This window comes from Chrysemys picta, chromosome 2 (genome assembly GCF_011386835.1).
Source record: "Chrysemys picta bellii isolate R12L10 chromosome 2, ASM1138683v2, whole genome shotgun sequence".
Taxonomy (NCBI): domain Eukaryota; kingdom Metazoa; phylum Chordata; order Testudines; family Emydidae; genus Chrysemys; species Chrysemys picta.
This window is the reverse complement of record NC_088792.1, coordinates 212821951-212848438: the sequence shown is the minus strand read 5'-3', so window position 1 is coordinate 212848438 and position 26488 is coordinate 212821951. Positions and strand designations below refer to the sequence as shown.

The window sequence follows — 26488 nt, the reverse complement described above, 5'->3', positions numbered from 1 at the left end:
CTCACACTACTTAATTACAAACCAGTTTTGCAAAAAATATAACCATGGAAATCTATTTCTTAAAGTACTGTATTGAAATTTTGCAGATGAAGCACACAAATGCATATTTCAATCATTCATGAGGGAATAATGAATATGGAGGAACCATATCCATAAATCTCCTGTCTCAAAACACTACTTTCTGATTGTTTCTTCAAAAAATCCATCCCATATGGAATGGCCAATACATGCAACTGTTGCTAGCTTTTATTTCTGCTTTTAGCTGCTATGTATTTTTTTTAATCTGAGATTACAACAGGTATGGAAGTTATGTAACTGTTTTGGAAAACTTTGAAAATAAGGTCAAATGGACATGAGGGCCTTCCTGAGAATGGCCTCTGTACTTGTTTCCAGACAGGATTACAGTTAAATCAAAAATAATGCCCTTGGGTAAGCGGACACATATGATCTGCAGCCTTTAGAAGACTTGCAGCTTCAAAAAGCTGCAATTTTCCACACGGTTAACATTGACAATTGTATAGAATAACTATTGTAGTTTTCAAGAGGCTAATTATAAACAGGTGATGGTTTGAGCACAAATTCAGAAATCAAATACTGAGCTCATTAATGTTGCTATTCAGCTTCAGTAAAATATTCATAATTCACAAACACAATATAGTTTTATGTAAACTTATTTTAAAAATTTGCCCAAATAAAATAGAATAGAATTTGGTTTCACATGCTGCCCTCTGTATGCAAAATATCCCCAAGCAGTTAATAAAGTTAAACAGTGGCAACACAATAACTTGTATAGATATATGTGGCAACTGTTATGGGTCCAATTCATCCCTCTTGAGATTCTACTGATCTCAGTAATATAGGCCTAGATCTCCAACAAAATCACACCAGGGATCAGTCATTTTGGCCCTATGTTCTTAGCAATAGTTTCATAGAGCCATGGACATTAGAAGCTTTGGCCAGAGGGAGGAGTACGATAACCAGAACACTGGGGATATTTCTTCTGTTCTTTTTTTGGAAAGCAAAGCACTATGGCATTTTTAACTTTAATCTGAATGACCATTTAGAAACCTTAGGGACCTCATTTTCATATGTCAGGTTAAATCCTTCTCTGATGTGAATCAGAGTAGTCCCCTCTTTCACCTGGGCTATGTAGATTTTATTTATTTAACATTTGTGGTAGCACCTAGAGGTGAGAACCAAGTTTGAACCCAATAATGCTAGGCTGCCCTGGCATACAGGAAATGACAGTCCCTGCCCCCAAAAACTTACAACTTACAGCCAAAAAACTGGCCCCTCATCTGACTGAAAGGATGACATTTCTAGCAAGAAACACCACCACCACTGGTACTGCACTGGAGTATCAACTTTGGGTATGAATTCAAGTCCTGATGTGAGACCTATGATTTTCTGACTCACAGCTGAAAGTGTTACCAAATGAGCCTTCTGGATGCAATAACTATATTGCTCTTGCTTCTTAAGAAAACGTATTTTTCTTATCAAGTATTGACATCATTTGATAAAGTTTCTACTGAGGGTAAAATAACGGCGTGAAGGTGTTTTTCATAACTTTTTAAGAATATTGTTTTTTTCCTTACCTTTGTTTATAACCATTTGCAAATTTAAGATTTAAATTTGTTTCTTTACTGATTTTTTTCCCCTCCATTATGCACGTTGATAATGAGTGCCAGGCTGCTGGCATTGCTTTATTTATTTATTAGAATGAGAGCACTGAAGCATTTAAAATAGATACACATAAAGAACCATAAAGAATCTGCAAGAAGACACAAAGTAACATAAAAAAGGTCAGAATGTAGGTCAATCACACTTTGTGTTGTGTCCTTTTAACATGCCATTTGGTGAATGGCAGATTTTAAAATTTAGTTGATTATATTTTATTGACAGAGACAGAAGATTCTTTCAGAATATAAACCAATCTTTGGTTTCTTGAAAATGACTAAACTACCAAAGCTGAAACCTGACCATATATAACATCCCTAGAATTTACAATACCCAGATTTCACAAACCCATATGGGAAAGGGTATTGTAGAATGGAGTTTTTCTTTAATAGTATTAATAATTAGGAAGGTAGTGGAAGGTTTAATTTGAAAATGTAACTGAACTAGCCAGGAATTTCACTGTACTGAGTATTTCTTAGGATAGTTAGGATGCCTGGTCACCTCAACAAAGTTTTTCTCTTTGATTGTAGTCAATCATGCCCAATTAGTTAGTCTGTAGGCATGTGTGTCTTAAATATTGTAATGACAAAGTATGTGGAAAATAGTCCGATTCCTTGCGGGAAATCTTGCCAATCCACTGCCATTCCAAAAAAATGAATTGATTTTCTTGAAAGTGTTTAGGAAGCGAATTAGTTATTCCTTATTTTTGTGTGTGTTGCAATAATTGCCTTAAGGGAAAAGCGATGGTTTTTATTTTATTTACATTTTAAAGCATAAAAAAATTAAAAGCCAATTGCAGGCATTTGCTGGACATGTCTGGTTCCATACAAGGGTTTATTGAGCATCTTTGGCTTTACAGCCTGGTCTTTTTCATAAGAAATGTCAGCAAAGTCTTTGAATTAATGGACTGTGAAGTGCTCAGAAACATACCGTTTCAAAAAGTATACTGCAAGGATGTGACACTAATGGGAGTTGACCAATGGGTTTCTGACAAAATATCCCATTGTAACTAAAAGGGAATTAATATGACTACATATGGCTTTGTTCAAAGCTACTGTGTATAAAATAGTGGGGTGTCTAGGTTAAGGAGGTAGCAATAAACTAACCCCCATCAAGTAATGGATGGTAACATTATTTCAGTCATCCTGGTTTAGCTTTCTTCAGAGAAAGAGGGATGACAAAGTCACTAGTCAAGTAAATGAAATGTTGAGGGTTCCATTTTAACTGGATAATTGGAGAAAGAAAGTTAGCAGCGTTTGTGAGCAGTGTCATATGAATCTAAATAGTAAATTCCTGGATTTGCTTACATAGATTTTGTTTTATTTTAATTTCGCTGTTTAAAAAAATGCAGTGAAACTCCTTCAATCTTTTTGCAATTCTGCATGGTTGAGCATTTGAAATGAGTTTGTGTATTACCCCCAGGCATTGATTCAGACTTGATTGGGGCAAAGCAGACTCCATGTGCTTATTTTTATACACGTCATTTGGGAAGTTATATAGCCACGGGAACAGAAAATGTGTTGCTCCATTGCCAAATTATCACATATCCCTTGATCAAACCGGGAGGTGATCCTAATCAACAAGTTGTGCGACCTTAGTGCAACGGCAATGTCAGGTCAACTTGGGAAAGTGAAGAGGCAAATCTAAATACAAATAATAATAATAAAAAAAGAAACAACCAACAATCCTTATAATTATCATCATCTGCTGCTTTTCCCTCTTCTGGCAAAGAAACACTCCATCCATTTGCAGAAATCGCCCGCGGAAACGTTACATCAAAACTAATCACAACGATTAAAATCAGCTTTTCTGTGCAAGAGGAGAGTAAAACGCAAGTTGGAGGCTGGAATGAGACTCTTTTTTCCACCAAAAAAAAAAAAACCCTGAAAAAAAATATTACATGATATATCTATATGCACGTTTTGAAGGAGATCAATGTTATGCCCGTGTGATCTGTTAATTTAATTTAACTTTTATTGTGGAGATTGATTTAGACTAGAGGTAGAGACATGAGCTAATTGTATCCTGATCCTTGCCTTGAGGGGTTTCAAAGCCCTGGAGCAACTATTCTCTGTATTTTGTTCTGTCTACCTTAGCCAAGCTATTGCATTTCTCTCTGGTGTAGCGAGGAGAGCAGATCGCTGCTGGGAGAGAGAAATATCGGAAGTGGGGAGGAAAAAAGGAAAAAGGACTTGGGGAGAGAAGAGCGAGAGAGCGAGAGGGAGACTTTGTGGCTTCAATGTTTCAGGTAAGATCTGACTGTTTGGGATTGTTATTATTTGCTAAGGAGGGTATGGCTGGGACTCTGGGCGCAACTCGCTTTTACGCATGTGCCAGGCAATGGGAGAGCGCTGCACCCTCCTATAGCCACAGAGAGGGAGAGAGACACGGGGCTGGCAAATCTCCCACCTCTAGTTCGCTGGGCCAGGGGGATGCGAGCTCCGCTGTGAGCGTGCAGGAACGGACTGGGCGGCGGGGGAGGGAGGTGCAGCGGGATTTTCCCTCTGCGTCCCCCCCTCCGTTCCCGCCCAGCCCTGCCTGCGAGCTCGCCGCGGTTGCTGCAGCCCCGGCTTCCTGCAGCCCTTTGCTCTCCCTTGCGCATTGCCAAACCGGCTCCCGGGGTGCGCGTGTGTGTGTCCGGGGGGGAGCGGCTCCCCTGAGCGTGGCCGGGGGCCAGGCGGGCCCGGCCGGACTCGCATTGTTCCGCGGCTGCCCGTGCTGGCGGGCGCGGCGCCATTGTGCAGGCGGTGCAGCAGCTCGCTTCCCCTGCCCGCGCGGGCGCGCTCTCGGGGACCCCCCGCCGCTCCCTGCACACGCGGCCCGGGCCCCCTTGTCCCCCTGGGCGGCGCGGGGCTGCAGGGAGCGGCAGGTAATGGTCAGGGCTGGGCTCGCTCCCTTCCCGCCGGGCCAGGCTCCTCGCGGGCCTGCGCTCCCTCGCCGCCACTGTGGGGGGTGCCCCGGGGGCAGCGGCGCGCGGTGCTTTGCCTGCGGGGAGAAACCTGCTGGTGCCCGGAAAGCGCCGCTCGGCGCTGCCGCGGGGCCAGGGCGAGGCTGAGCTCCTCTCGCCGAGCAGCTGATGCCGCTCTGCGGCACGTGCCCCGGGCCTCTGTGTCTGGGCGCGGGGCGCCTGCCGAGCACGTAGCCATTGTCCTGCCAAAGCCTCTTCCGACAGCCCCGAGCGGTTGGGGCGGAGGCAACCTGCTGAGTTACCGCGAATTGCAGTGGGGGGCTGCTGCTGCTTGGAGAGGTTGGGGGGCAGCAGCGCCCAGGAACTGTCCGGTATCCCTGGGGCTTTGGCGCCCTGGCTTGTCTCTGGGGTGCAAAATCCTGCTGCCCTCGCAGCGCGCTTAGTCTGCTAGATACTACAAAGTAGCCACATTGAAATAAATCTTGTGAGTGTGTGGGCTTCCCTCCCCCTTCGCGGTAGAGAGAGGACGGTTTAACATACTCGTTCTTTAAGAAATGTTCCCCTTCTGTTTTCAATCAACTAAGCTGGCAGCTAGATACAAGTTTATTTGAGAATACCCTCTGGGTACCAAGCATGCTTGGATTGTTTTAGCAAATTAAAAACGAGCAAAATGCTTTTACCTTCTCAGCAGTAGACTTTTGAAGAGACCTCGTGTTTTTAAGCAAAAGAAGAAAAGGAAAAAAATATCCAAATATACCCAAAACATCTCTGAATGTGTGAAAAGACAAACGAGTTTTCTTTCAATAGTCCCCTTTAACTAGTAAACTGCTCTTAGAGTATAAAGTTTAAAACTAAACATTTTATCTACCCCTTTTTATTAAACAAGTTGCAAAGCTATTTCAGCCATTTCTAAGTTAATATTTTATATATGCTATTCTTGATTCATAGTTGAAGGGAAATCTGTTTATATTTTGTTATGATGTAAGATGGTGCTATTAGTTCACTAGATAGTTTTAGCCAGCGTGCAATCTCGATCCCAACTCCAACTGCTATTTGAATGTAAACAATTAGCAGTTATTATAGTGATGACACTGCTGGATTTTTGGTAATTGCACAGTGTGATATCAATGAAGGTGACCAAACAGTGTAGAAGTTTTCCAAATGTAGGAAAGTTTGTGATTCATAAAAATGAATCTTCAATTTATACTAATTAGGTTAAACCACATACTTAAGAGGACATTTTTAACAAGTTCACTCTGAGAGACACTTAATGAAATTTAGTACCACATATTCAAAATGACTGCAGTGATTTTGGTGTATTAATTATGCCTGAAGCATAACAGGGAAATGTTCTAGCACACACTAGAGGTCCCTCTTATAGCTGTAAGATTGTTAGTGTGTTTACAGTTCTTTTAAGTCTCTGTGTTTGAATAACATCAGCTGTGTCTGCAATATCAACTTAGTGTATTTTTATTACAGTAATGAAGCAGTGACTCCAGTCACACTACTTTTTTGTCATTTGGGCAGTGAGATAATGTGAGTGAGATAACGTGCACATTCATCTATCTAAGCTCTAACAAACTGATTAGATTGGAACTAATTCTAGGCCAGTGGTTCTCAAACTTTTGTATTGGTGATCCCTTTCACACAGCAAACCTATGAGTGTGACCCCCCCTCCCCATAAATTAAAACACATTTTTTAATATTTAACACTATTATAAATGCTGGAGGTGAAGTGGGATTTGTGGGTGAAGGCAGCCCCCATGTAATAATCTTGCAACCCCCTGAGGGGTTGTCATGACCCCCAGTTTGAAAACCCGTGTTAGGCATTGATTTTAAGAGATTTGAAAAGGGAAAAGTGATTTAATATCTATTAATTAAATATCTCTTTGTTCTAAGAAATGTCAGTCCCAAATCCTAAATTTCTTAGTGTTGCTTAATCTTTACTCAGATAGAACTCCCACTGAAGTCTACAAATAAATAAGGATCCCAGGTTTTGGTTCATGGTTAATAAGGGAAAAATATTGAAATATTAAAGTGAGTAAAGAGCTGAGTATTAAGTAAGGTTAGGTGATGAAAATAACAGCACATTTATCAATTTGCATATTCAAAATGCCTTACAAACATTAACTAATTCTCCATGTAATGTAAGCAAGAATTATCACCATTTTACAGGTGGAGAAACTGAGATACGCATTAGTTCAGTGATTTGCCAGAGGCCCCTTAGCATGTAAATGATAGAGATGGGATTAGTGGAACAGATTCTAATCTCTTATCAGTTTAAGATGGTGTAACCTTGACTCCAGCAGAGTTACCTCAGTTTGAATCAGATTCAGATGCCCAATCAGTGCTCAATCCCCTCTGATTTGACATTCAGTTTTGAATGGGGCCAAATTAGAAGTAAAAGTTTAGTAGTGGTTCTTAGTGGATTTTCATAAGTACTTTTTGAAAAGACAAATTACTGTGTTCTACTATAAACATTTGAAATTTAAGACTACTTTTGCTATCAAGACTTATTTTCTGTTCCAGTTTTTTGTATCAGCATGATTCAAAAATTAAGATTTTTGTTTGTTTTTAAAATGAACTAATTGCTCGGGTCTAGGGTTGCTTTTGTTGGTTTCTCAGAAGTAACACTTAGGTTTCACTGGATGAAACCTTGTGTTTTAGGGTCAGGAATTAGGGAACACATTATTTTGCAAGATCAAGACTTCCATTAATTAAAAATCTTACTCACGCAGAAATGAAAAATTAAATGACTTTATTGGGTACAAAAATGCCTGCTCATTTCATTCACAAAGGAAATGCAACATGCAAATGACCCCCATACACATTCTCATTGATAGGATTAGGATGAGTTTATGTATGCAGAAAATGTAATGTGAAGGGAAATACCCACCGATCATAACATATCTGGGCGCATGATTTAAAATCAGAATCTTTCACAATTACAAGAATATCATAGCTATCACTCACACTCTCAAACAGCATTTCAAATGAGCTAGAATGGACAGGAGTGATGTTTTTGTCCTTTTCCATCCTTACTGCTTTAGAAAATGTTTCATGATATTGCAAAATACATGCATTTGGGTTTTGACTAATGTCTTCACTATTAATTTTTTGTCACTATTGTATATTAGTAGATACAACATGGCATCACCAATATATAATGGAAAATTTCTAATTTCATGAAGCTAACAATCAGTTAATCTAATAAACTTCCTTAATAATCATACTCAGCACTTATGTTGCATTTTACATCTTCAAGGGATTGATAATTAATCAGTGATTAACACTTTTGTAAGGTCAGAAAACAGATACAGAAGGCTTTATGCCATGTAAATTAGGAGTAATTTATCTGAAGTCAATGGATACTTATAAAACTGTTGTAAGAGAGAACAGAATCAGGCCCATGGAATGTATGTGGCTTGCCTGTAACCACTCTGAGGGAGAGCTCTGTGGCTCTTGAAAGCTTGTGTCTCTCACCAACAGAAGTTGGTTCAATAAATTCATAAAAGATATTGCCTCACCCATGTGGTATTTCTAATATCCTGGGACTGACAGCTACAACAACACTGCATACAGTGGCAGAGCTAGTTTTTAAAATGAATGAAGTCCTAGGTCCCAGTTTCATGCTCAACACTGCCTCACTTGCAATGTGTGCAACTGCTCTGCTCCCAGATGCCAATCAGAAGTGACTATATGCAAAGATGCCTTATTTTGGATCCTTGGTGTACAGCTGCAGTATAGCCAAGTTGGATCTCCTTCCAGGAAACAAATTTAAGGAGGGAGGGGAGTGTTGTTTTTCACAAAACATAATTCTTAATTTAACAAATCTTTTCTGTTGGTCTGCATTTTATTTTGTTATCTTTACAATTGGGTAAAACTAAGCTCTGAGATAATTCCATTGACTTCTATGCTGTTGCACCAAGAATTAATTTGCCTTACTATATTAAAATATATATTTCTATTGTCCTACTTTCTGTAGAATATAATCTCACTTTTGCAGTTTGGAAGAAAGATAAAATGCACATCTTCATTTTATTTTAATTTTATCTGCTTTGCTGTGTGTGCAATTTATAAGTAACATTCATTGCTCTACTTCTCTGGTAATATATGAGTGTGTATATATATATAGAGAGAGAGAGAGAAAAGCTGTAACTGGTTCCTTTTTTAAACTAATACCTTAAAAAATTAAAAGGCAAGCTTATGAATGTCATAAGCCAGTTTTGCGTATATGATGTATGCTAATACAACACTAACAAACATACTAACGTGTTTAGGTTTTGTAATACAAATTTTAATCATGCTTTTGATTCAAAAATCAATTAACACTCCATATCAGATTGACCCAAATTTGCTTTTGATGCCTGTTCAGTTGCTGTGAGCCAGTGCAGAATAAATAGCTCACCTAATATCCCTTTTCTGAATACTGTTCATATGGATACTCCAGTTGACAGCAAAAGTTAGGAGCTAGAGAGATGGTTAGCACATTATTGGAAATGCAGCTCTGTAGATAGGTGATGCGTGTGCAGTTCAAGTCTGTTATGAGGGAGAAAACTCTCTAAATGCTGACAGATTCTTCAATGCCTCTTGGGGTACGTCTATACTTACCTCCGGGTCCGGCGGTAAGCAGTCGATCTTCGGGGATCGATTTATCGTGTCTTGTCTAGATGCGATAAATCGATCCCGGATCGATCCCGGAAGTGCTCGCTGTCGATGCCGGTACTCCTGCTCGGCGAGAGGAGTATGCGGAGTCGACGGGGGAGCCTGCCTGCCGCGTGTGGACCCGCAGTAAGTTCGAACTAAGATAGTTCGACTTCAGCTACGTGAATAACGTAGCTGAAGTTGCGTATCTTAGTTCGAAGTGGGGGGTTAGTGTGGACTAGCCCTTGGTCTTTCCTCCCCGCTATACTGAACAAACTTGAATGGGAATTAATACACCTTTTGGATAGGGGCTTATATCCAGAATTGTGACAATCAAGTGGATCTTTCAGTCTGAGTCTCAAACCTGGTATTTTCAGTCATTCCCTCTTGATCTTGGTTCTCCATTCAGTTCAGTACCAACCACCAGTTCCAGCATTAGCATCTTTGGCCTTCAGTCTAACTTTACTTTCACTAGTGTAAATCAGGAAGTAACTCCAGTTTACGATGATGAGAGAATGGGACCCTTAAGTGAACACATGAAGCTGTGTTTGAACTAGAGAAGTGATTCACTCCCATGCTGGAGTGAACTTTCATTGCAATTGAATTAGATACATTGATTCCAAGTACCTTTCTGATGCAACACATCTGCAAAGCAACTGTCTTAATGATTTGTCACTATTAAAATGATCAACATTTTTCAAATGTAAAATTTGTCATTGTAAAGAGTCTTTTTTTTAAAAAATTGTTCTTTTCCCATTTTTTTTTAAACTTACCCTTTACAAAAAATTGGGTCTTGATCTTTCCTTTTTTCCTCTTCTCTCCTCTAATTCTCGGTGGACAAATGGAGAAAAAAAGAGGAAAGCAGGGAAAAGGAAAAATTGGGATTAAAAAACACGGGGGGGGGGGGGGGAACAAAATTAAATTTGATTTTTAAAAATTGTGAAATATTTTGAATAAATGGAAAATCAGTCCTTTTTGAAATCTGTGGAATGAAAATGAATTTGAAAACTTCCTTGAAAAATCATTACCATTTTTGGATCAGCTCTAGTCACCATACAGCAAAACATGCCTGTCTGCTAAATTCAAAGCTTGGTGTCTTTATGAAATTCATGATAGGTTCAGATATCTGCCAGAAGGCACTTGTTTAATCATAAACTGGGCAGTACCCACTGCAACCAAGCAGCCCCTGGTCAATTGGGCTTGGTTATAAGGCTTTTCCTTATAACATTTAGCCTAGTGGTTAGAGCTCTCACCCAGACTATGGAAGACCACTTGTTCAAGTCCCCTCTCCTCCTGATGAGGAGAAAGAATTTGACCATGGATCTGCCATCTCTCAGGGCACTACCCTAACCAAGTGGCTATAGAGTCAATAATTCTTTTTCTGGCCCAATTAATATTTGATTAAAGTGAAACAACTTCAATAAGAGAGATTAAGACCCACATCAGAATAGTTCTGTGGTCAGAGCACTCACCTGAGAGGTGGTTAATCCCTGTTCAGATCCCTTTGCAGAGTTGTTTCCCTTATCCCAGGTGAGTACCCTAACCTCTAGGCTAAAGGTTGAGGGAAATCCTGTACTTTCCCCACACACATACCCCCCATTTTGTGTGGTGCTAGGCAGCCTCTGGGCACACCTACCAGATTGGGCCTTGTGTGTGATTTATGTGAAGTAACACCTATCTTCACCTGGTTCATCGATAGCTAGCAGAAATAGGCATCTCTCTGCAGCCTGGACTTAGGTGCCTAGCTCTGTGAGAGGGATAGAGCTTAGGATTCACCCTCTCCTTGGCATCTCCCATTGACCAGTGTAGGTGGCTCCCTTGTGGTCCATGTTCTACAGTGCCTTTCTCTCCCCATTCATTGTATAGAGAGCCTAGGTGCCTAACTCAGGCTTTGTGAATCAGTGTTGTTCCTGTGATTCTCTAGATGCCTAAAAGTGAGGCACTGTTATACTGAGTGTCTCAACACCAAAATCTCTTTGTTGATTCAGGCCTTAAGGGCTGAGCCAAGGTCAAGTGTAATCCATTGACCAACTCCCTTGGATTTCAGTAGACTTTGGATCAGGACCTCAAGGTATCGGTCAAGCTCTCCAACAGTTGTTAGGATGCTCTGTCCTAGATAACCTATTTGAAAATTTGGGAGTTATTACTGACAAAAGTAATCACATATTCTCAAAGGTATTTGGATGTTTAACTCTCATTAATATCAATGGGAGTGAAGTGCCTAATACCTCTGAAGATCTGGGCCAAACTGTTTTATGTGTAAGTCAGTTTTAAGTGATGTAGAAATGGAGAGACACAGTGAAGTAACATTGTATAAATCCCACAGCTAATTCCTTCCTATCAATAACATTATTAGTATTCTCACACTTCTTATCAAACTGTCTGTACTGGGCTAGCTTGATTATCACTTCTAAAGTTTTTTTTCACTTACTTAATTGGCCTCTCAGAGTTGGTAAGACAACTCCCACCTGTTCATGCTCTCTGTATGTGTGTATATATATCTCCTTAATATATGTTCCATTCTGTGCATCCGAAGAAGTGGGCTGTAGCCCACGAAAGCTTATGCTCTAATAAATTTGTTAGTCTCTAAGGTGCCACAAGTACTCCTATTATTTATAAAGTTTCAAAGAATGCCTTCTGTCATGAAATCCAAAAGACGTGGCATTGTGAGCTCATTGTGGGATATTTACAGCCTTAAAATATTCTTCTTTGTGCAAGCCTGTAAAACCTAGGCTACTCAACAAAGAAGTGTTACACAAAATAAATATACAGGGTGACATGGTGAACCCCATATATTGGTGAGAAGTTACTCACTTGAGCAGTCTCACTCAATAGAACTGGTCAAAGTTATCCATCAAACCATTCTGTGAATGGAAAATACCTTCTTTAACAAACAAATTTTCATGAAAAATGTCCATTTTTTGCAATAAAAGTTTTGGGTTTTCATCAAACTGAAAACCACAATTTTTCATAACCCAAACCCAAAATTCTTTGGTTTTAAGTTTAATTTAGGCAACAACCCAAACAATTTCAAAGAGAATTTGATGAAAACAGGAACATTTTTGTCTACATTTTTTTCACAGTAAAAAAAAAAAACAAAAAAACCTGATCAGCGCTACCACTGAAATAAAGAGGACTGCTTGGGTGAACATGTGCTCACCAATGCAAGAGGTTTGCAATCTGCCCTATTGATAGGATCTTTATTTTCTTCTAGGCTTTTCTCTTTCTGTCTTCTTTCTTGCAATATAACAACATGAATGTTGATTACTTGGTTATGTTATTTGATGTTTCTTTGGTTTATTTGTCTGTATTCTTTTCATTTCCATCTTACTCTGTAAAAATGAATAAAGATTTAATCAAGAAATATAAACAAAAAGTCACTTGCCCCAGCCTCCCAAGTCCTCAGCAGCCGGAACTTCCCTTTGATCTGCTGATCACCTGGCATGTTCTCTGTGAGAATTGGTTTATTTGTAAAACTAGATTATAAACTCTTTTGAGGAAGGGCCCAAGCCTTCTCATTGTTGTGCATGAAGCAGAGCATACTGCTGGCACTCAACAAATAATTAATAATAATAACCGCTGCTGCTCAGGAACCAGTGTTGCCAGAGGCAGGGAGGGAGAGAAGGGAGGAGTAGCAGACATTGAAAATATTGATAATCCTCAGAGACCAAGACTTTTAGGGCTTACTAGAGGAGCTCAAAATTAGGGTAAAGCAATATTGCAGAGTCAGAGCAGCTTTATTTCTCCATGTGAATTGAACTAGAGGTTTATTTAAATTGTCCTACCAGAATAGATCAATGATCCATCTCTAATCTGACATTTTGCCTCTATCAGTGACCAAGCTTGAATGCCTCAAAACATATTTTAACTCGCTATGTGCCCACTATATACCAGGCACTTTCCAAACAGGGAAGACAAATGGTCCCTGTTCCAAGGACCTCTTTGACTAACAAGTAGACAGACAAGTTACCAGAAGCAAGAGGAAAAGGGAAGGGGAACAATAATAGGCAGACGAAGCCTAATTTATATATGGCAGCTTGATTCACTATAAGCAGCATGGCATAGAGGGCTTTTAAAAGGGATTTAAATCTGGATGATGTCAGGAAAGTTGTACGAAGCATAGGAGGCCACATGGAAGAAGGCATAGATGTGAGCATGGGAGAAGCTGAGAAAGGGGTAAACAAAGCTGTGAACATTGGCAGGGCAGAGGAGACAGAGAGCAACCGGAAGCTTGACAAGGGAGCAGGATCGGGATGGGGACAATTACATAGAGCCTTCTGGGTGGTTAAAATTTAAATATGCAATGGCAGATGGGGAGCCAGCTGAGAGGTTCAAAGATGGAAGTTACCCGATCAAATTGGCAAGCAAGGAAAATGAGTTTAGTGGCTCTATTTTGTGTGGACTGAAAATAAGCACTATGTGTGTCTGGGCAGTTCTTTCAGTTCTGTGGAGGTGAGAGAAAACAGCTGAGACCCAAACTTCAAAAGGGACTTAGGTGTTGCAATGCCTAACTTATAGGTGCCTTGAAAATCACTGGAATCCACAAACCCTGTGTTAGGCACCTAAGCTCCCTATACTATGCATAGGGAGAGACACGTGTCTGAGAATGGCATCCACAAAAGCCAGCACAAGAGGCATGGAGCTGCCTAAGACAGCTGATGGGAGATACCAATGAGAGGGGCAAGTCATAAGTCCCACCCCGTCACCAAGCTAAGTACTTAAGTCCAGGCTGAAGAGAAACACTTATCTCTGCTTACTGTCCACAACTGGCAATGCTCTCCTTGAGTCAGGTGCCTCAGCCATTCTTGCAAAAGCAGCTTATGTGCATGCCTACCTCCACACACAGCGGGGGCTGGAGAGGGGTGCTCTCTTATAACCTTTAGCTCAGTGGTTTTAATGTACTCATCCAGGATGTGGGAGACCCTGTTTCAGTTTCCCTCTCTGCCCACTGAGGAGAAAGGATTTGAACAGGGATTTCCCATCTCTCAGATAAACATCTCAACCATTGGACTACAGAGTCATTCTCGCTCTTTTGCTGGCCCAATTAATATTAAATTAGTTAATACCAAGCTGAATAGCTTCAACAGAAGAGATTGAGCGAGCCCCACATTAGACTATTGCATAGTCCAGTGGCTGGGGCATTTACCTGAGAGGTGGGAGACGCTTCTCCTCATCAGGCAGAGGGGAATAGTGAATTGGGACAGTGCTTAATTTGTGCCGGGGCTTGCTCCATCAGTTCTGAATGTAAAAAAATGGCTTGAGCCCCGGCACCTCTTTCATTACAAACTAAGCACTGAATTGGGATCTCCCACATCCTAGATGAGTTCCTGAGCCTCCTTCCCCCGTTTTGGGTGGAGTTAGGTAAGCTCTGAGCACACCTGCAGGTGAGATAGGCAGGGCACTGCCTATCTTCACCTGGTTTAAAGATTGAGCTGGGGCTTAGGTGTGAAATAGGGGCCTAGATGCTTCCCTGAGGCAGCGGTATGCCTGGTCACTGGCAGAAACAGATACCTAGGGAACTTTTACAGGGGAAATGCACCTAGTGAATGTAGGTGACTACAGGATTAGGTGGTAACTGAGTGGGTGTTTTCTTTTTTGTGTATAGCAGTAGTACCCAAATCCCTTTGTGGATCTGGGCCTGAGTTATCTGTTGAACCTGGAGTACTCAGAGCAGGTGAGGCTCAGCATCCAATTAGGCATTCATAAATAGGGATGGGTGCCTATAAGCAAGAGCTGGCAGCTATAGGAAAAGACTGCAGGGTTAGAGAGGATTTCTCCATAGTGCAAAGTGGCATTTGGTATGTATCTGATTTATCCCTGGCTAAAATCCTCTATATTAATTTAGCTCTTGCTCTTAAATGTGTATAGAACTATATACTGCCTACCCCAAAGGTCTAGATGACCAGAGTGGTTTAAGGAAGAGCTTCCATTTGAGTTGAAACATAGTTATAACCTGCTCACGGAAAGGGATTTTATTCCAGTTGAGAAGGATTCTTGTGCCATTTGTGAGAGAAGGTTCCAATGTGGTTTTCTCTATACTACCATAGTGACTATTTTACACTATAGTGTCATGAGCCAAGATAGTAATGAGGGAAACTTCTTCCTGATCTGAGTTGTGGTCTGAAATATGAGACTGGCTGGACCTTGTGGATGATGTCAGGGAGGTTGTACCAAATACAGGGGTCTATGTGGAAGAAGATATAGAAGGTATTTTGTGAAAAACTGAGGGAAAGAGCTGTGTAATCCACTAGCTCTGGCACTGGACTAGGACTCAGGATACCTGGATTCTATTCCTGGTTCTGCTTGTGACCTTGGACAAGTTATTTTTTCTCTGTGCCCCAGTTTTCCCATCTGTAAAATGTAAAGCACTTGGAGCTCTATGGATGAAAAGTGTTCTGTAAGAGATAAGTGGTAATTCATTTATTCCAGATAGTGTAACTGCAGATTCATATAAACCTTAAATTATTTTAAAATCTTAATAAGTTATTTGCCTCAATAATATACTACAGATGTAAATACCACAGTTTATGTATAGATAAACTAACCTCCTTACTCATTTAAATGCTGATGCCTTTTTAAAATTCGATCAGGTGCCCTCGACTCCTTTTGTTATTAAAGGCATCTGGTTTCTCCTTGTTCAGACCATTTATTATTTTATGTACCTAAATTTTGTCATCTTTCTCCTTTCCAAATAAAATAATTCTAGTCTTAAGCTTTCTCTGTCTAGAAAACCCCCTACATGTTTCTAATCACTTCTATTGCCTCTAGCTATCTACTCTAGTTATCTATCACTCCTCCTCTCACTGGATCTTTTAAAGCTAGTTCAAAAGCCATCAGCGGGAAGGAGACTTAAGGATGGTCTTGTGGCTAAAGCACATCACTAGGAGTCAAAAGTTCTATTCCCAGATCTCCTGCTATGTGATCTTGGGCTTCTTGTTTAACTGTTGTATACCTCCGTTTCCCCATCAGTACAAGGGGATAATAATTTGGTGTTGTAAGGCTTAATTAATGTAAAGTGCTGTTTGATCATTGGGTGGAAGGGGCTGTAGAAGTACAGCATATGAAATATAGTAATTTAATTTGTTTTTCTAAGATGCGGTTGTGTGTTTGGCTGTTGAGGTGTGCAATTCCTTTTTAACTCTTGATAGTATGTCATAGGAATGTTTTGTATTGGTTACACTAATGCAACATTAGGTTCCAAATAAATTCAGTCACGTCATTTCTCTTTGGTGAACATCAAATGGAAAATCTGAATTACGAATTGGACAGGACAAGTAGACTTCTATGATTTTTAATGTGTCCTAAAAGCCCCCATTTAAGCCCTGCTGGGAGTGAAATATGGAGTAGTCTGATCCCCCTATATAGTAGCACAGGACCCAATTATGTAAGGTGCTAAGTACCTTCCACTCCCATTCCTGCTTAGTAGGTTGCAATATGAGGCCATAAGGACTGCTGGCTTGTCCCCAGTTTAAATAGACTAATTAACATTGTGGTAAATTAGGAAGACCAAGCTCTTCGAAAGCGCTATTTGGGATGACCAAACTATCTGGATGCTAGGGACAACAAAAGGGTTTATAACCTAATTTTTAATGTGAAACTTGGATACCTCAGGTATGACCAAAACTTTGTATTTCTCACCTGCTCTATATCTGCCTATTCCTCTCCCTTCCCTTCTTCCTTGGCACCTCTCTTTTCCTGTAGCACTCAGAAAAAAATTCTAAGTGGAACTACTTTCAGATCTTGTTTAGTTAGGATATATCTCACCACCGCACACACGAACTGGTTTGTTTGGTCTTTGTTTTGCGTGCTTTCAGGAGGGGCCCAATCCTGCAAGATTTTTCACATGAGCCTGAAGGCAGTAGGGCTACTTCTGAGGGTATCAGAACTGGCCCTAAGGCTGGTATCTCCTCTGCAACCCTAAAAGAGGAGGAGGTTGGACTGCATTGTTTAGCAGTGGAAGCCAGTGGTGTGGTGGTGTGTGGGTGTGTGTTTGGTTTTTTTTTATTTTTTTTATTTTTTATTCTTTTCTCTCTTCATCTTCTTATCCTCCCACCTCCACTACAGATGAAGCTGCTTGGCGGGGGGGGGGGGGGGGGAATATTTCCTGTGAAAATCAATGGAATCTATCAGATTTTCAAAGCTTAGATCTGTGCTTCCCTTTGCCCCCACTTGATGGGCAGCTGGCTCTGCCAGCCTCTCACTACTTGCTGTGACCATTATGTAAATCTAACCATGGACTATATTTGCTCTTTCACCCAAGCAGTTATCACACACATTTCCCTAACACTTTAAAATTATGCCTTCCAAACATTTTCTGACGTAAAGTTAAAAGTCATCTATTGCAAAAGTGATTTTTCAGCCCTAGCGGGCATGGTTTTTTTTATTTCTTTTTGTATAGTTCAGATAGTTTGAAGCTCTTTTACACAGGCTGCCAAGGGTCAGTTGCTGTGCGTGTGTGTATATGTATATGTATATAAAAAATTACTCTGTGCCCTAAAATGATCTGTGATGTTCCCCTGTCATGGATTCCCTTTAAAACAGCTAATTTGAATGTAACGTTTCCTTCCTTATGCACGCTGTATATACACAGGATATAGTATAAAAAAGTGGGTTTGTTTCTTCCTCCCTCCGACAGCTCTGATCCCAAGCCTACAGCTGTATCAGAGCAGATGGCCCCTCATCCTCCACTGACTTCTGCAGGCCACAAGCCGGTGGACCCTGTACCACTGCAGAGCCCCAGTGAAGTCAGTGAGTGTACATGCATAGTGATCTGGTAGGTTGCAGCTCTGGAGCCTCAATCCTTCAGTCTCTCACTTAGTAAAGCTGTCAGTCCTCAGCCTCCAAATCTGAACATGAGCAAAGTGTTTCGATCCTAGTCTTTCTCCTCTCTTTCCACTTCAAGTCCCTCTGCTCTCATTGGCCTCAGTGGGAACAGGAAAAGATCTTCCCATCCCTCTCAACCCCTTTCTCTCAAGCTTTTGGCATTTTTCTCTCAATACTTGTTTTCTCTCTCCAGGTTTAAATGCTGTGTACCTGGTTTTTAAACTGATTAAAGTGTCCTAAAATAGCTGTGAGATGATCAAACAAAGCACGTGGTGTGTTTAGGTTTTAAACCAAGACTTTTCTCTTGTTTTCCACTTACTCCCTGGAGCATGTCAGATTGATAACACATCCAGCTCTCTTCTAGAATCCTGCTAGTGTCCTTGATCTTTGTGAAGCATGTTTCAGCACCAAATAACTTGTCATTTTCCCCCTAAATGCCCTGCAAAGACCTTTGCTTAAGGTTGCATTTGCTGTCTGTGTGAATGCAACTGTGACAAACACAACTGAAACTTAAGAGTCTTGTGTCTGGGCTAGTATTAAAGAAAAGAAAAAAGCCAAACAGACAAAAAGTAGGACCCAGTGAAAGCCTTTTGGGGCAGGAAGAGAAGCATGACAACTAACACCTGCACTGTATTGAAGTAAAAATATAAACCAATAAATGCCCTGGGTTTGGAGGAAAGAGATGGTTTTGGCAAGAGGAGGAAACTAGTTTAATAAAAAAAAAAAAAAAGAGAAATTAAAACCCTTAGCCTCAGCATGGAACTACTTAAGCATACCATAATTGTGTCACAGAAGGTATGCATACCCTGAAACCAAAAAGGAAGCAGAAAGGCAAGACCAAACAAACAGTGTGATGAACCAAACAGGTGACCTTCAGGAAATAGAAATCTAGCCTTGGCACAGGAAAGGAATCTAAACTAAGGCAGGAAAAATGGGAAGTAGGCAATTAGGAGGAAATTTTCAAGAGCAAATAGCCAAATAAGTTAAAAAAAAAAAAATCAAATATTTTCAAGAGAATTGGTGGGTCTGCTAGACTGGCTGAGAGTGAAGGGTGCAATTAAAGATGACAAGGACATTGGAGAGGCTAAATTATTTCTTTGCTTTGGTCTTAAGCAGGGAGGATGCTGGGAAGATACCCACCCCATACCAACTCTATTCAGATAATACAAATGGGGCCCTGTCTAAGACTGAGGTGTTAGACGAGGAAGTAGAGGATCACAATGATAAAGTACCAAGACCTCCAGCTCAGGTGACATTCCTAAATTTCTTCAGAATCCTTGATGAATGAAGTGGCTGGTAGTTGCTAATAAAATTGTACTCTCTCTCATTACAATCTGTTATCTTTCTGTATCAGAGAATGGGAGGATGGCAAATGTCTCTTTTACAAAGGTGCTAATCTTTGACCAGGAAAATTGGTTGAAAATAATTAGGGAGTTATAAATAGTTTAGATGAACATACAAAAGTGTTCTCTAGGAGTAATTTTTAATACATTTAATAAATATCTGAATAGTGAGGTGACAAATTTGCAAATGAGACATAATTATTTAGTCAAGACCAGAGAAGACTGGATAACTTGGAACCTAATAAAGCTTGGTGAAGGAGCACAGTGGAATTCAGTGTTGACAATGCAATGCAATACAGACAAGTAGAAATAATGTGCACTATTCCTACACATTACTGGGTTCTAAAAAACTGTACTGAATTGGGGAAAGACCTGGACATCTTTGTGAACAAATCAATTAAAACTTATCCTCAAGTTGGGGGGGGGAGAAGCAAACAAAACATGAGGGCATATAAAGAATGGGATAAAAAATAGTTCAATTTAGTTCAACTATATGCTCTCACCTGGGTTGAGATCCTTACACCCGCTCCAGCCCCATTGAGCCAGGTTAAGGGGCTGGAGTGCCATTGGGGGGGGGGGGGAGCAGAGGGAAGATGGGCATAAAGAGGATCTTAAAGGCAAGATTCCACCTGGGGGTCAATTTCTTTTGTGCAGGTAAACAACTGTTAGGCTGCCTTCCAAGCACCTCTTACAAGCTCTGGTGTAGGGGACCTGGCTGCAGGTGGGAGGGGGAGTGCTGCTGGCAGGGCTGTGGAGATTCTGAATAGCACTGCATCTCCCAGGGCAGCCTGGGGTGGCTGCTCTGACTTAGGCCCCAGAGTTGTCTAAGTGATGCTGGGAGCCTCTCCAGTCCCTGGAGCAGCCCAGGATTGGGAGGGCACAAAGATGGCTTAAAGCCAGGGCTCAAATCATGGCAGAATGCTCTTGAATGCCATTGTAGCACTTTTGGGGGCATGCCAGTACTTCTGTGCCCAAAGTACCAAAAGTGCTCTGGCACTTTTCTTCCAGGACTCTCACACAGCTCTCCCTCTGGACTGTGAGTTCTGTGCTGCACCTAAGAGGCACCACCCAAATTCTCACCCCTGAAATATGGTCAGTTTTGGTCATCTTGTCTTAAAAAAGAAATAAAGGAGCTGAAAGATGGGTGATTAAAAAAAAATTAGAAGCACAGGAATACTCAAATGGAAGTCTAAATATTGGGGCTGTTAAGGTTAGATAGGAGACCTGTAAGGAAGGACACACACAAATATGTACAAAATAAAGAATGGTGTTGAGGAGGCGCACTTCATTTTATCTTTCCTAGAACACCACAACAGGGTGGGGTAACAATGGGCAAGCTTTCTCAAGAGTAGCTTTCTTCTGACCATGAACTTTATTTAAAATATGGAAACTAGTATTATCCCAAAAGTACTCTCTGCTTTTCTGAAAAGCTTCTGTCCAGAACTCACCCCTTCACCCCCTCCCCACCCCCCAAAATCTGGCTTTGTTATAGATTTAAATAAACAGTTCACATTCTCACCAAGAGGACATTTAGTAAAATGGAATGTCAGCAAATTGAAAACTGATACAAGGAAATATAGATCTTACCCACTTCATAATTTACCTGTGGATCTCCTGGACATAGATGCCACTAAGGGCAAGAGCTTACTATAAATCACTCAGTTCAATGGATGCCACCCATCTTCAGCAGCATGCCAGCCTTCTGGTCCTGGCTGGCATTGCTCCCCAAGCTATTAGGCATGAAGTCAGGGCCCTGGCTGCATTATTGCACACAGTCAACTATCAAGATGGCTTACTTCATGATTGCATCTTAAAGCCCCACCAAAAACACCAGCTAAAGTCAAGATGCCCCTTTTCTGAAATAGCTGAGCCTCTCAAACAGTACATCAGACACAACCTTTCTAAGGATCAGCAGCAACCTGTGGTTGGATCAATAACTCATTTCTTGGTAGTTGGACTACTCAGACCTGTGTCCCCTAGTCTCTCTGATTCAGCTCTTGCATGCCCCTTAGAACAGCTATATGAACCAAAAGATTCTCCTTCATTACAACAGGATACGTTGTCGCAGGCAGTTTAACTTACATCTTTACTGTTGGGACTGCTTAAGCTCCCTGTCCTGCCCCTGTGGAGCTCAAGAACAAACCGCTTGCCAGCTGGTTATGGACTGCCCTCTTCACCATCTTGATGGTGGATGGATGTGCTTGATGTCTCCACATGATGCTGCCATGAGAGTGGCTACATCGCTTACCCAGCATCTAATTCATTGCACCATCAGAATCCGTATGCTAGAAGCAGTGTGTAGCCTTCTGATGAACAGAGATATGTGATCGGCGCTAATGGGGGAGAGAAGACTGTATAAAAGTTGTCAAAAAGCATAAGAATGAGAGAAAGTGGGGAAGGAAAAAATGCACAGAAAAGATCAGGAAATAGAGAACAGTGGAAATGAGAAAATGAACCAAAAAAGGAGAGAGGGCCACAACTGCATCAGGATATGGTGTGAGTAGAGTGAGTGTGTGTGGGTTGTCCTTATACAAAGCCATCCTAAGGATCTAGGAGATTCCACACAAAAAGAAGCCTGTGAACCACTAATTGGTGGTGGTAACACAATCAGAAAGTTAGTCTATTTTAAATGACTTATTTTTAATTGTTTTGTTGTTTGGAGATCAGTAAACATGGAGCTATAAACCCAATGCAACTATAATAGACTTTGAATAAACTTGCAAATATTGTCAAAATAATTCCAGGGTGTAAGATTCTAGTAACTAGGGTGGAGAGCTTGTATACATTTTATGACTTTGAAGTAAAGTTCATGTGCTGTTTTGTGAAAACCTAGTTCATTCTCATGACATCTATTTTATGTTCCATGTCAGTGCAACAATGAAGTCAGAAATCCATCTGGTAAGGGATAACCTCCCTGCAGATTTCCAGTTCATTGTTATGAGCTTGATCTTACCTCCTACTAGCTAGTGGTAAAGATGCCATGGATTTCAAAGCGAACAGGATCGAGCCCTACATATCGTCCCCCTATGGAGGCTTTCCAATCTAGAGGCTACTTTTCCTATTCCAATGGCTGCATTTTTTTTTTAATTCTTCCACAGTGGTCACATTTCTACTGGAAAATTTATTTTCATTTAAAAATGTGCTTACATGAAATCTTGAATGTTCTGGGATGGCCAAGAAAGAATTTGAGAGGAAGCTTGAATTAGGAGAAATGCTAGTTTATGGGAAGGAATAGAATATGATTAAAGCACAGAATGAGCTCCTTTAATCTTGCAGCAAATATGATGTTTGTGGGATGTGAGGATTACAGGTTGCTTGTGAATAATCAGAGTTCAAAATACTGATCTTTCTGATTCTGTAGCCTGCAGTATCTCAGGGTCCAAAGCTCACCAATGGAAATTGTAGGGGGGGAATTATTTAGAGAAGGAAAAACTAAAATGAGGAGGCTTGCCAGAACACAAATCACAATGGTGAGACATTAGATTGAACTATGCTTCCACGTACAGCATGTGGGTTTTATTTCACATGTTAAAATCACAACCTGACTAACACTAATGCTTATCAAATCACACATACAACTGAAGAGGAGAGAATTCCTAGAATCCCCGTCTGACTCTAGTGGGTAATATTATAGTGGACCATTAGGTCCACTATAATTAAAGTTTATGCTCCTATTAACAAAATTATTATTTTTTGACTGTTATATTCCCTGTTTAGATTTTGTAGTTCTTTAACTACTCAGGGGGACACTGTGATACCTTTTGGTCTTTTCACTGATCGTGCACTGATCTATACTTCCCTCCGTTCAATTTCAAAGTATTTTGGTGGCTTGGACTACACTACAGACTTATGTCAGTATAACTACGTCGCTCAAGGGTGTGGAAAATTAACACCGCTGAGTGATGCAGGTATACCGACCTAGCCCCCGATGTCGACAGCGCTGTGTCGATGGGAGGACCTCTGACGTCAACATAGCTACCGCCTCTCGGGGAGGTGGAATACCTATGCCAACAGGAGAAGCTCTCCTGTTGACGTAGATAGCAACTTCACTAAGCGCTGTAGTGGTGCAGCTGCTCTGCTGCAGCATTTGAAAGTTCTAATGGACTGAGACTATTGAACACTAAATTTCTAATCAATGACCGTGCCAACATGTTGTGTCTTACAGAGAAGCCCATGAAATATAAGGGAGAGTGTTGTGCATGACTGGAGGAACTTTTCCCATGCACACCTTTACAGGCTATGATGAAAGTTATTGTTAATATACTTGACTCATCTCTTCCTTTTCTCCTCCAAGAGAAACCATCTTGCAAGACCCTGAATATTGGCTAACTGCTCAGGCCAAAGGGGCAACAAGACAAAACTGTGTAAGACCCAGTCCTGCTCCACTGAATGCCATGCAAATTTTACCATCGACTTAAATAGCAACAGCAAGTGGGACTGAGTTGTGCATGTCCTCCTGTCTGAACTCTGGCAATAATTTATGTGGACACCACTTTTACCAATGTTATCCAGGTAGAACCATGTATTGTTTGGGCATCATGGCATCTGGACACAGTAAGAACAAAATAATAATACAACCTTGCTCTTAGATGTCACTCTTCATCAGCAGCTCTCAAAGCACTTTGCAAAGGAGAGGTATCTGGCATTATCCCCATTTTACAGAAAGACAGGCACAAGCTGAGGCCCAGTGAAGTGACTTGTCCTTGGTCACCAAGCAAGTCAGTGGCAGAACCAGGAAGACAACCTAAGTCTCCTGAGTCCCAGACCAGAGCTGTATCCACTAAACTGCCTAAAAAAAGAAAAGGGGAACAAAGTCTCTCCATTTTAGCATGGAAAACCACCCTCTGTGAAGTTTTTACTGATATAGAGTATGCTAAAAAGACAAATATGAACTCATTACTAGGCTGACCCTGCAGTTCCTGATTAAGATAGAAACAAACATAAATGAGTCCCTTTCAGCAACCCTGCCCAAATATCTACTCAGTTACAGTAGGTGGATGGTACTGATACTACATGGGTGAGTGTAACCTATCAGAAAATAACTATTACCGCAGTAATGTTTTTTACTGCTTGCATGAATCCATACTGTAGGTGTTGTGCGCAAAACATCAGGACTCAGATAATGGTGCCTGTGGTTGCATGCATAACCTACCTACGTCCTTCCACCATGTTGGTCATCCTGCCTGATCTTCCTCAATATCCTGACGATGAGAGGAGTCGGCAGGAAGATCCATAGAAACATCTGGCTATTCGTCCAAGAGGAATGAATCTGTTGGATGTCCCGGATGACTCTTGCCTTTGGATCAGATTAGGTTGTGTTTAGTTTTGTTTTCCATGCCAAAGAGGCCCGCCAGAGGGGTTCCCCACCTCCGGAAGAGAATGGTAGCTAGTGATTTGGAGAGACCACTCATGCTAGGTGATGTGCTTTCTGCAAAGACATTCTTTCCCTGGAAAATGGAGAGCTGCTGCAGGTGTAATGAGGTGATAGGTATGTCTATGTTGAGAGGCTATAAAGATTTGAAATGGCTGAACTGCTCAGCATGTCCGTTAGCTAAAATAATATTAGAGGACAATTGTATTGTCCACTTAAAATCTGAACAGAGCTGTACTTCAGATGAGGTAGGAGTGCCTTGCAGGCTAGATTGCCCTGAATTACAGAGTATTTATATGGAGATTGGTCTCCACCCATGTCCAGAGGCTTTGAATTGTGAGTTGAGCCATCTGAGCTCCCTTGAAGTTTTGAAGCATCCATCATGGGTACAACAAATGATGGAGCTGAAATGAAGGAGGTGCCTTTGCAAGCATGTTTTGGTTTAATCAATCACAAGAGAGACGACAACCTCACAAGGGTCAGAGACTTGGCTAGGGAGACTGACACACTATTCTCAGTGAGCCTTGCAACAGCGCCTGTCCAGATAGGCCTCATACATGCATGTTACTTAACAGTCACACAGGCAAAATCTAACAGTTGTCTGAGGATTTGCCTGGGGCTTGAGAGTCCTTGTGAATATTGTCTGGAATCTGTCTTGTCATGGGTGTGTGGGGGTGCTGCTGCACCCCTGGCTTGAAGTGGTTTCCCTCAGATACAGGGTTTACAGTCTGGTTCAATGACTCTCACACCCTCACTATACAAATTGTTCCAGCATTGTGTCTTGTGGGATATGTTGCAGATCTAGGGCTAGATTCCCAAAGACACTTAAGTGCCTAAATCCCAGAATCTGGCACTACTGGAATTCACAAAACCCCCACTCAGCTGCTGCTGAACCTGGTAGGTACCTACATTTTTGCGGTAAAATTCCTTAGGTACCTATGTTTCTGCCTCTGGTTATGTTCGCTGCTGTCTCCCTCTAGGTGTCCAGACTCTTAAGCCTCAGTATGATGCATGAATTGGGAAGACTGGAGCCCACTTATTGGATTGGGCCCCATATGCAAGCTCTCACAAAAGAGGGGGTTGGAGGTGAGCACAAGGATGACCTCCCTCATGCCTTTTAGTCCAGTGGTTAGGGAACTCATCTGGGCTTTGGAAGACTGCAGTTCAAGTCCCCTCCACCTGAGCAGAAAGGATTTGAACAGGGGAATCTGCCACCTCTCAGTCACTAGCCACTGGGATACAGCATAGTCTGATGTGGGGCTGCCAATGAAGGCTACCAGTCTACTGCACCGTCTACCGCCAAAAGGCAGTTAGCTGCTGCTGCTGTGTAGCAATGCAGTCCCATGTCTGCCGGCACCCAGATGACATATGGTGACGGTGAGCTGAGCGGGCTCCATGCTTGCCGTGGTATGTTGTCTGCACAGGTAACCCAGGTAAAAAGGCGCGAATCTATTGTCTGCCGTTGCTGTGACGGAGGGGGAGGGGCCTGACGACATGTACCCAGAACCTCCCGCGACACTGTTTTGCATCATCCGGGCATTGGGATCTCAACCCAGAATTCCAATGGGCGGCGGAGACTGCGGGAACTGTGGGATAGCTACTCATAGTGCAATGCTCCGGAAATCGATGCTAGCCTCGGTACTGTGGACGCGGTCCGCCGACTAGAGCACTTAGGGCATTTTATGTGGGGACACACACAATCGGCTGTATACAACCGATTTC

The 26488-nt window shown here is 41.5% G+C and overlaps 1 protein-coding gene and 1 long non-coding RNA gene across 3 annotated transcripts in view; one reads left to right on the top strand and one right to left on the bottom strand.

Annotated features, from left to right (window-relative positions):
* Window positions 1-3486: 3486 nt before the first annotated feature.
* The window catches only part of KCTD1 (potassium channel tetramerization domain containing 1), a 137657-nt gene continuing 114655 nt past the window's right edge, over window positions 3487-26488 (top strand). The window contains exon 1 of one of the 2 annotated variants that reach the window (XM_065585408.1): window positions 3487-3925. In XM_065585408.1, the coding sequence (XP_065441480.1) occupies window positions 3917-3925 (9 nt within the window). In that variant the 5' untranslated portion in view covers window positions 3487-3916. Of the gene's footprint in view, window positions 3926-14894; window positions 15028-26488 lie in introns of those variants that run through there. The other variant, XM_065585409.1, reaches the window with a different exon arrangement.
* The window catches only part of LOC135981702 (uncharacterized), a 43506-nt gene continuing 25878 nt past the window's right edge, over window positions 8861-26488 (bottom strand). Inside the window, exon 2 of the long non-coding RNA XR_010598837.1 lies at window positions 8861-12561. This is a non-coding gene — a long non-coding RNA (uncharacterized LOC135981702). The remainder of the gene's footprint in view (window positions 12562-26488) is intronic.